At 42.0% G+C, this 11,320-nt stretch overlaps 1 protein-coding gene across 3 annotated transcripts in view; it reads left to right on the top strand.

Annotated features, from left to right (window-relative positions):
* The first annotated feature begins 366 nt into the window (after positions 1–366).
* The window catches only part of MLLT10 (MLLT10 histone lysine methyltransferase DOT1L cofactor), a 124,049-nt gene continuing 113,095 nt past the window's right edge, over positions 367–11,320 (top strand). For all 3 annotated transcript variants that reach the window (XM_053934963.1, XM_053934954.1, XM_053934944.1), the window contains exons 1-3: positions 367–383; positions 889–1,057; positions 4,715–4,794. In XM_053934963.1, coding sequence (XP_053790938.1) covers positions 889–1,057; positions 4,715–4,794 — 249 coding nt within the window. In that variant the 5' untranslated portion in view covers positions 367–383. The remainder of the gene's footprint in view (positions 384–888; positions 1,058–4,714; positions 4,795–11,320) is intronic.

The following is an 11,320-nucleotide window of genomic DNA, read 5'->3' as shown; positions in this document are numbered from 1 at the left end:
CACCGAGGGGATATAAACAGGATAATAAAAGTTGGGAGCGGGAATGCATTAGTCCTGCAGTCACATCAGGGGGAAAATAAACAAGATAGTAAAAATTATTTCGGGGGGGGGGGGGGGGGTGGGGAGGGGCGAGCATGGGGCGCTTCCTGCGGCCTTCCCGAAGGGGGCCCGCCGAGCGGCAGCGCGGGTGGGAGCGGGGCGCATGTCCGCCGCCTCCCCGCCCCCGCGGCCGAGGGGCGGGCGGGGGGCAGCGCGTGCGGCGCTCGCGGGGGCGGGGAGGGCCGGGCGGGACGCGGCGCCGCGCGGGCTGTCCCGCGGCCCCGGCGCGCGGGGGGGGCCCCGCCATGTCCCGCGCGGGGGACGGGCCGTGGCCGCGCGCCGAGGTGGGTGCGCGCGCGGGCCGTCAGGTGCGCGCGGGCGAGGCCAGCGGGGCGCCGCGCGCGCTCCCGCGCGCGCTCTCTCGGAGGGGGCGGCGGCGGCGGGGGCGGGGGGCGGAGGGGGCGCGCGCTCGGGGCGCCGCGGCGGCGCTCACGTTCCGCGGGCGGCGCGCGAACCCTCGCGAGGAGGCCCCGGGCCGCGGCCTGCCCGCCCCGCGGGCGCGCGCGCAGTGCGCCTGCGCGCCGGCGCCGCTGCCGTGCCCGCCCGCGGAGCAGCGTCCGCCTCAGGAGCCGCCGCGGCCCGACCGACACAGCCTGGCCGGTTGGTCGGGCGGGGGCGAGACGAGGCGCTCAGCCGGCGGTCATGGGTTCCGAAGCGCTGCCGCGGCGGCGGTGGTGGCGGCGGCTGCGGCTGAGTGACTGAGGGGAGACCCCGCCGGGGGAGGGGGCAGGCGGAGGGCGAGGCGCGTGTGGCGTGCGCGGTGTTGACGACGGTGTTTTTAACCCTTAGATGGTTTCCAGCGAGCCGCTGCTGCTGCCGGTGTCACTGGAGGGTGAGTTCTCCAGTAGCATGAAGGAGATGATCGGCGGCTGCTGCGTGTGCTCCGACGAGCGGGGCTGGGCCGAGAACCCGCTCGTCTACTGCGACGGGCACGGCTGCAATGTCGCAGTGCATCAAGGTGAGCGGGCAGGCGAGGGCAGCGCACCCGCTCCGGCCTTCAGCCTCGCCACTTCCTTCTTGGTGCTCCCTGTCTTCTTCCCTTGGGCCTGCTTCCTTCTCCTCCCCACCCCCCGGCCGTTTTTCCCCCCATTTTTCCCTCCCCCTCCCAGCTCCTTCTTTTTACCCATGAAGCCTGTTTCCCTGTTTCTAAGGCCACGTGCTTTCTGGTTTCACTTGCTCTGTCATCTTCTCTCCTTCCCGTCTGTCTCTCTTTTCCCCTCACGTGAGACTTAGTATACAGTATGTTTTCCTGCATTATGCCTGTAAGAAAGGAAAAACTCCCCTTTCCAGTTTTTTACGCTTTCCTCTTATCTTGCATGTTTTTCTGTATCTATGCTTCCCAGTCTGCCTCTGCACCCTGTTAACAACTTCAGCTGCAACGTTTTAAAGACTCTCTAAAATTGCTTTCGGTCTTTGCAGAACTTGTTACTCTGTTCTGTTATTATTGTTGTATTTCTTTTTCCCCTATGTGATCCCTGTTGTTCCTGCTTTTCCCAAGTTTGAAAAATTTATTTGAGCGGCAGCCAGGAGACCAGGAGGGTTTAGGATTGCAAGAGAGGGGTGCGTAGGAAAGACTTAGCTGTCATGTGATTTCTATCTCTGCCTGCCTTTCCTTGAATGTCATTTGGCTGATGTTTCCTGGTAGGTGAAGAGACTTCCTGTTGTGGTTCTGCAAGGGGAGGGTGCTGTTTGGAATGGCTGATGCTGGATTTGTTTGGCTTAGTGGAGGCTGGTTGGTTGGTTTCCAGCTCAGTTCAGGAGCTGGCATGTTCCCTCTGTGTGATTGTTTTTTTTCTGTCAGTGGGTTGACCCTTCGTGTGAGAGCAGAGGAAGAGGCGATTCTGCTGCTTACATTGTAAGAAAGGAAGTCATCATAACTTTTCCTTTATGGTAGGAGAAATAAGGAATAAGAGGGTAGTTTTTCTGTACCAACTCCTAAGCAGTCACATGAACTCAATGACTGGCTTTTTGGCTACGTACAGGTGGTGGACAAATTGGAGGAGACAGAAAATCCTAAATCCAATTCATTAATCTGAATGCCTAATGCATGTGAAAATGCTACTAATGTGTGTCTCATGCTTGGTCTTAATTTGTGGTGGAGATGATGTAATATAGTAGTTGGTTGTTCCAAGTATGTGTTTCCATGGAAGTTGACATATAGTGAGGAATAGTAGTAATTTGACCAGCTATACAAAATAATTAAGTTATTTTTGTTAACATTTGATTGAACACAGAAGGGAGCTGACAGGATCTCTGAAGTTAATCTGGTTTTGAATTGGTTTTCTGTCATCTTAAGAGCTGAGTAATGTTAACCAGTAGGTTGACTGCTCATGTAGGATTTTAGGATCATGAAGAAGAACACTAAAACATGAATACTGCCAGGAGTCATGCCTGAAACAGCTATTCCTTTTGCATTATCTTGGACATTTTCCTTTGTATCTAAAGCCTTGCTGATATTTTCAATGAAAGAATTGGATGATAGCAGCAGTTAGACCTGAAATAGCAGGAACAAAAGTCAATTATAGAAAAGTATTCCTAATGTAGAGAGACACACTTCAGCAGGTACAAGAAAATGAACTTTTTTTTTTTTTAAGTCATATCTAACCCTAAGTTGGAATCTGTCAGGACTTATGCAAAGTACTGCTTGGTCTAAATCCAGAAGCTGTTATATAGATCTTAATAAAAGAAGAACTCCATGTTTTGATTTACTGTATCACTGATGCTTTACATTTTGGATTTGATATGTCATGTGAACAAAGGTGGTAGAGGAGGCATGTCCAATCCTCTCTGTAGTACATGCAGTAGTCTTCGTGGTCAAAGCTGATGGTCTGTATTTGAAGTACAAACAGCAGTATTATCCATAAAGCTTTATTAACTGCTTTGGTTTTGTTATTATAATTATTCTTAGTTCAGAGGAAACTTCAGTTGTTAAGTCATTGGTAAGTTGTGAAAGACAAGATCTCTTCATGTGTTTAAAGAAGCTTTGCATGGTAGTGGAAGTGTAAACAAAACTCTGTAAATGGTATCATGGTCTATCAGAGCACAATGTGTGATGGACTCTTCCGGGCTCCAGGTGTGCTCTGTTACCCTGGCAGGTGTAGAAATACTTCACTTCAACTTTGGTTTTTGCCCAACTCATGTTGCCTTTGGATCTACTTGCCAACCTTGTCTCTGAGTTGCGTTTTATACTTGTTTCCTATTCTGCACTGTCACTTTCTAACCTAAATGCATGATTGCACATTTAAAATCTCCCTCTTAATATCTAAAGAGACATTCAGAGTCCCTACACCTATGGTTATTATAGATGCAACAAAAACAAGATGGGTTTTTTTTCTCATGTTAAAGAATTTTTTTGTACAGTAGAAAGGGTTTACCAGAATAGTTTGGCCTGTAGATATTTGAATAAAGTATTTGAAAATGTGGCAATGGATCTTAATATGACTACATGTATGTATATAATAGGAAATTATTTCATTGACTTTCCTTCATGGAAATGAAGGTATATTAGCCAGATGTTTTTATATTACTGTTGCATTACTATTTTTCATCTCTGAGCTATCACAAAATCAATATATTTGTATAGTATATCTACAAGTTACTAATTTAATCTCAGCTTTTTTCATAACTTTAAATGAATCATATTTTTTTCTACTTACACACTTAAACTGATTTTTGTATTGAATTAACATATGATTGTTGAGAATTGAGTCTGACTTATCTTTAATACTTTGGGATTATCTTTGAACAAAATGTTTGGCTTTTTGGTTCTTTGTCATTTGCTACACCCATACAAATAAGAGTATACTCACAGCACTTGTGTTCTTGTATTTTAATTCCCTCTGTAGTTCTTAAGGTTGCTTGATGTGTGCATTTCAAGCATGAGCAAATTGCTAAACTCTTTTTTTTCTGTGGAATTTTGTAACAAACTCTTGGGGTTGCTTTTATATACTGTAAAAAAAAGATGACTGTCTTGCAGATAAATCTGCATGTCTGAAAATCTCTTTCCTAAGGGTTTATGTCGTAGCCTGGCTCAAGTTGCAACTAATCTAAGTCCTGATGCTCAGTTCAGTTTGTATTTACAGCTCTGAATTTTCTGGGGTAAAAAAATCAAATTTTGCCTTTGTTCAGTTCACTATGGATTGTCTGCTTAAGACCAGTTAATGTTCTTATAAGAGTAAGAGAGCTGGATAGTAGGTATATGAATAAATGCCTTAGGAAGAGCTCAGGTTTGTTAGTTGCTTTTACTTTTTTCTTAAGAAAAGACCTCATAATAACAAGCATCCATCATTTACAGTGAAGTGTCTCACCTGTTTTGCAGGTAAATAAATAGCAAAACAGGTCACATATGAAACGTTGCTGCTTTTGTTACTTTTCAGGCTAATTTGTTCTTTTTTAATTTAACAAATTCTGCATAATTTTTAAAATCCAAGCTTGTTGTACGTAATTTCTTGTAATTCTGTAATATGATTTAATGTGCAATGTGTAGACGTCAGTTTGGCTTTCTTGATAATCAAAATTATGTGAGATAAACTAATAGTAAGCTTCTTCTAGAACATATTATTAGTATTGTAGTGTTGTTTATGTTTGCTGAAATGTTTTGTCTTGTTCAAAACAGCTTGCTATGGAATTGTTCAAGTACCCACTGGACCGTGGTTTTGCAGAAAGTGTGAATCTCAGGAAAGAGCAGCCAGAGTGGTACGTGTTTTGTTTATTAAGTAGTGCTAGTTATAATCCTTGTGTGGATAATGTTTACCCAAGTATTACGGTAATAACAGAAGAGAACTTTGCTTTCTGTTGTAATTCATCTAAATGCTTTTCAGAAAGACTGTTTACCTTCTTATTTTTTTAAAGTGGAAATATGTAACTGTCTCTGAAGTATTCTGACAGTGTCAGGGTGTGGGGTTTTTGTTTTTTAGGTGTTGGGTTTTTTTTTAGTTTGTTTGGTTTTTTTTTTTTTTTTTTTTTTTTGTCTGTTGTGTAGGTTTTGGTTAATTTTGTCAGTTTAACACTTACATAGTCAGGTACAGGAAGTAAATAGAATCTATGTCTAATTTTCCTTTTACAGCAACCTTAGGTTGCCAGTTAAAAGCTTCAGTCTAGGAACACTCCCAATAAGTGTGTTGTTAATTTCAGAAACTAAGGCTTACTTGAAATGCGGTACTTAGAATTGAAGAATTATTTTATTTATGTTTTTTCTAATTCTTTTGTGGTAGATATTGGGGATTCAGATAATGCTTTTCTTTTTTACCATGGTTACATGAAGTTTTGTTTTGGTCAGACATGTATGTTTGTTAGATGAAACTGGGTGATGTCAGGCATCTTTAGAAAAAGAGAATCCCATTCCTCCCTACTTGGCACTTCTTATTTGTCTTCCTGCAAAAGACAAACTGAGAGAAGTGAGAGTATTTAGAAAGACTAAGCTGTTCCTTTGCCTCTGAAGAAAATTTAATTGGAAGAGAACGTGGTTTAGTATCTTAGAGCAGTGTGTAAACTGCTTCTAACGTTTGTATCTAATAAATGAGGAGTTAGAGACCAAATTTTCAGTTACTGTCAGTGACTATCAGTGTGTTTACATGACCTGTTAGTGTACCTATTTCCTTTTCTAATATAAAGTGCTATAGAAACGGTGGCAACACTTACCGTTGAATGAGTTTTTGGCACAGGTCTAAAGAATCTCATTCCTCTGCTTTTTCCCACTTTTTGCCACTAATGTGTTCATAATGCTCAGGGTAATCGAGATTGTCTTAGTTCTTCCAAAAACAGACCTGTTGGTGGGAGCAAGAAGGGATTGACTTTTCTATGCTCTTCAAGTATTTGTCAATGGAAAATGAAAACCCTTTCTAAAGAAAGGCTGTTTTGTTTCATGGGGAGACTATCAGCTGTGTAAAATTTTAAGGGTACCATTTTTTAGTATTGCTGAGTTTGATATGTACAGGTTGATAGCAAAGTTAAAAATATAGAGGAGAGAGAAAGACAGCTGGTAACTACAAGAGGGTTTTCTAAGAGTATGATAGGGAATTCTTGTGGTTTGGGATATAGTTAATCCTGGCTTCTTGTGACACAAGGAGTGAAAGAGAACTGTCCAGAGTTCTATAATAAACAGTGTCTCACTACATTATGATAATTTCTTGAGTTTACCAAGAGAATAGCTTTGATAGACTACTTAGCTGTTTGAAGTGAAGAAGGAATAGTGATAACTGAATTTTCTGCCTGGTGTATTCTGTTCTTGTTTCCACCAAACAGTGTTTGTTTGATTCTGATTTTGTTTTGAAAAAAGAAATCCCATTTGTAATGTAGTGTAGGTTTAAGTGGTTCTCAGGTGAAACCGATGGCATGTGAGGTATAACAGCTGAAGTTTTAACAACTATTTGTATGTTAGTGAGTTAGAAAACGTGGTGGCTGGGTCTGAGGTGTCTTGGAGCAACTCTTGACATTCAGAAACTAAACTCAAGCCCTGATCTCAGTATGGAAACCAGAGCTTTACAGTAAGCAGTTTACCAAACCCAGAAGTTTTAACACACTTACTTAGAAAAGCAAATATCCTTATCATCACTGTATGAGACTGAAGCTTAGTTTTTCTCTTGGCCTTTTTGCCTATAAACAAAACCAGAATTAAATTAACCATATTACATTGACTATGGTTATGCTTGCTTACTTTAAATCTTTAAAAAGACCTCAGTATTGCGCTTAAGGCATGTTTTTCCACGCTGATGCTGTGTTGTGTGTTTTTGTGGTGCGTTTCTTGGTTGTTTTTCTTTTTTAAGCTTCAGTCGCTGGGCAAATAAATTCATTCTGGTAAGCAACTGCAGCTAATTGCTCACACTAAAGTTAGTCTTGCTTTAACAATGAAGGAGACAAAGTGGTGGCTGGTTGACTTCTGTGTTTTTGTTGGTCAGCTGGGAGCCAGTGTCTTGGCTGCTGAATGGTCAGGTACTAGTTGGGAAAGCACTGCTCCAGGCTGGACAAGTCATACTGAATTTTGGTTCCAGCAGGGTCATGTTTTTCTCTGTGTGTGAGAGAAAGTGTGCTTTTTATAAACCTGAGCTGTTTGGATAATGGATATATTGAGGTGGCTGGTAATTTATTTGGCTTACTTTTTAATCATGCTTATGTAGTACATAATTGAAGATTGTAATCCCAGTACACACTTTTTACATCAATGTGTAAGTTTTTAACTATTGCTTGAAAAGTCTTTAAGTTTTCTCTAAATCAGCTCATTTATCTTAGCTGATCTATGGTGAGCTTGAAATTCAGGTCTCTTCAAGATGGGTGGCGACTGCTCCCAGCTTTGCGTGTGTCAGCACCAGCTGCTACTACCCTGCATAGAGGGCCCTTTTGGTGTCTTCAGATGTACCTGAACTTCTGAGTCAAAAAGCAGGGCAAGTACATATTGATGTAGAAAAAAATAATTTTGAGGTCTATGTGAAGTTGTATATATATGGACTTCTACATAAGGGACTTTGGATCTTGGCTTAAGAAAATGGATGGTGCATGTCTGTTGTCGGAGGGCACCCAAAGAAAGAAAGAGGTACCCAGAGAAAGACTGGAGAACAAAGTTTAGGATTTATAGCACAGCTGTTGTTCGAAAAGACTTTTTTAGCCCATAATCCTGTTATGTGTCAAACATCTTCCTTGATGATCCCGTTAAGAGTAATTTAAATATAGTATATAGTGGGGTACAAATAGATAATGTATTTATGGTTTACTACCAGCTATTACTCTTCATACTCATCATGAAGCTGCAGTAATGTGTGTGATAGAGATACCAGGCAGGAGTTCACCATTTGTGCAGGTAGCTTGGTTGGGCTTTTTAGCTATGTGTAGGTGCTGTTCTTCTGGATCCAGCTTGATTCAGAGAGACCAGGAGATCTCTGTACTGAACCTAAGCATTAAGAATTGTATGAAATTTTTACTACCTCAAAGTGTAGCTCAGATGCTAAATGTGAGGTCAGATTGCTTGCATTGCAGGTGTATCACTATGCTGTTGATCTGTTTCACAGGAATATGAATATTGTAATCCTGTGCTTGCATCTGGAAGAATCAGTTTGGATGTGGTACAAATTAATCTAATGTCGTAACAGTGGTGGTTTTTTTTTGCTTGGCATTTCTATGTGTTTTTTTTCTTGGTGGGGTGGCTTATGAAGTTAAGTGCAGTTGTGATCCAGAATTGAGTCAGCATGTTTGTGTGACTCTACAGCTTGTCTAATAAGCCACCTGGATGGCTTAGTCCTGGGAAATGTGTTTAGGGGGCTGTGGACTCCCTGTGGAGCTAGCCACATAAGACTTGAGATAGCATCCATCTGGATCTCAGCTCAGTCTGGCATAACCAGAGTCTCTGTGTTTGCACATGTGTTTCTTGGAACTTGGTGTGGAGACAGAACAATTGTCATTGCAGAGTATGTTTAGACCGTGCAGTAGTCAGTACTTAAGGGTTCAGAGCCGTAGAAGTGCCGCTGTACTGTTTACCCAGTTCAGGTATGCTGTGTGCTCATATCAATAGGTTCCTGCTGGTTATCCTACGAGACCTGAGCTGCACCTGCATCTGCTGCACAGATGATCCAGAGTCTGAGCACTTAAATTTTAATTTTTAAAAAAAAATTGTTAGTATAACAAGAGTTTGAGCTCTCTCCAAATTATATTTTTATAATTTCATCACATTCATCTACAAGTTTTTTTTTGTAGACTTGCTCATAAGAATTGCTTATGTATCCATATTTTTACACCTCACCCCCAGCATTTATGTAGTATAAAATAAGCATAGGTGCAGTATTACTTGCCTTTTGCCTAAACAGAAAGAGGCAAAGAAGGAGAAACTAGGAATTCAGTCTTTAAATATGCAGACACATTTTTGATCAGAGCTCTGACACCTCTGGCTCAACAGGCTGCCTTCAGGGGAGTGGGATCTGTATTTATTAACATCTCTATCTGTTAACTAGACTGAATGTAAGTCTAAACTAGACAAAATATCATCACAATACAGGTGAATGAAACTTTATTAATTTTATTTTAGAAGAAGAAAACTTGCTTTTTTATTTTTCAATTTGAATACTGTCCATTGATGAGGACTAATATACCATGTAGTTTTTTTGAAGATATCCCTTGAAATAATTCTTAAAGTAATGTTGAAATAAATGTTTCTTTACTGTGTATCCATATTTTTCCTTAAAGGACACTTTATGTAAGAATATCACTACAGCTACTTGAAGAATATTGTAACAAATATTACTAGAAGAATTTCTTTAGTTTTGCGCGCACTACAGAAAAATTGATCTGTGTGCTTTTGTTACTTGTCTGGCTTTTATGAATGACTGTACAGTCTAGAAGACATTGAATATGAGTTTTTAGCTGAATATCTTGAATAAAAAGCCTGCCTAAGGATAGTTAGGGAGGACATATTGTATTTGGTTTGTGTGACAAAGTTTTGTTAATAAGGGGGCTTTCTCTGAGAAGCTGCCAGAAACATCCTGTGTCTGATAGAGCCAGTGCCTGCCCAGTTCCAAGACAGATCTGCTGCTGGCCAAGGCTGAGCCAGTCAGCAACTGTGGCAGTGCCACTGAGATAACATATTTAAGAACAGATGAAAAACCCTGCTGAATAGAAACTGCAGCTGGAGAGAGGAGTGAGAATGTGTGAGAGAGACAACTCTGCAGACACCAAGGTTGGTGAAGAAGGGAGGGGGTGGATGTGCTCCAGGTGCTGGAGTGGTGATTCCCTTGCAGCTGATGGTGGTGACTGTGGGAAGGCAGGCTGTCCTCCTGCAGTCCATGGAAGGCAACCAGGGAGCAGGAACCCACCTGCAACATGTGGAGGACTCCCATGCTTGAGCAGGTAGATGCACCTGAAGAAGGTTTTGACCCCATGGGAAGCCGATGCTAGAGCACTCTCCTGGCAGGACTTGTGTAGAGAGAGGCCATGCTGGAGCAGGTTTGCTGGCAGGACTTGGGACCTATTGGAGTTCTGTACTGAGGCAGTTTTCCTATGGGACTGCTCCCCACGGAAGGGGAGACATGCTGGAGCAGCTTATGAAGAAATGGAGTCTGTGAGAAAGACTTATGTTGGAGAAGTTGGTAGAGGACTGTCTCTTGTGGGAGGGACTCCATGCTGTGGCTGGGGAAGAATGTGAGGATTTCTACCCCTGAGAAAGAAGAGGAAAAGGCATGTGATGAACTTACCACAGCCCCCATTCCCCTGTGGTGTTGGGTGAGAGGAGGTAGTGGAAATGGGGAGTGAAGTTGAGCCTGGGAAGAAGGGAAGGGTGGGGAGACGGTATTTTAAGATTCCGTTTTTATTTTCTCATTATCCTACTCTGACTTGCTTGGTAATAAGTTAATTTTTCCCCCAAATTGAATTTGCTGTACCCATGATGGTAACTAGTGAGTGATCTCTCCCTGTCTTTATCTTGACCTAGGAGCCTTTTTTTCAATTTCTGTCCACTGTCCAACTGAGGAGGGGAGTGACAGAGTGTGTTGGTGAGCACCTAGTATCTAGCCAGGTTCAACTCACCGTGGTATGTCATGGTGCCACAGGTGGGGCATAAGGAAGTCAGGATAAGGAAAGTAATTGGGGAGGTAGCAGGCAAAATCAGACTGAACAGAATAAGAGAGAAAAGCAGAATGATTGTGGAAACTTTGTGTTGTTCTGATTGTGGTGAAGGTGAAAATTTTTACTTTGAAATACTATGGATTGATGTGTATTTCTTGTCCGTTACATAGATGGGTGAGTGTTGTTTGCTTTGCATTTCATGAGTACAAGAAAATATTTTTTCCTGTTCACATTTTGTTGGTGTATATAGTGAATACAGACCTAAAACCTTGTTGTAGTGCAGCTCTAAAGATAACAGAATTGTTTAGCATTAGTGTGTGGTCTTTAAGGTTAGCAGTACAAGACGTGCAGAAGGTGCTGCAGAAGTGCATTGTAGTTTCTGTGTACTTCTCCAACCTATGGAAGTGGGAATATTAATGCCATTTCTGATTGTGCTTCCTTGTTTTTTTTTTTGGTTTTTTTTTTTTTTTTTTTTGTGTGCTGTATTTTTCCCTACTTGTATGCGTACTTGTTACTTGATTTGTAAATACAGAGATGAGTTCATAAACTTATCTGAAGCACTTTCCCGCAGCAGAGAAAAGGTCTGCTACTTTTTCTTTTGATTAGCTGCAGTTTACTGAAATGTACATGTAATATGTGCAGTAGTTTATAATTACATTATGCAAATCATGGTTACATA

This window comes from Vidua chalybeata, chromosome 1 (assembly GCF_026979565.1).
Source record: "Vidua chalybeata isolate OUT-0048 chromosome 1, bVidCha1 merged haplotype, whole genome shotgun sequence".
NCBI lineage: Eukaryota > Metazoa > Chordata > Aves > Passeriformes > Viduidae > Vidua > Vidua chalybeata.
This window is presented reverse-complemented; position numbering and strand designations above follow the sequence as displayed.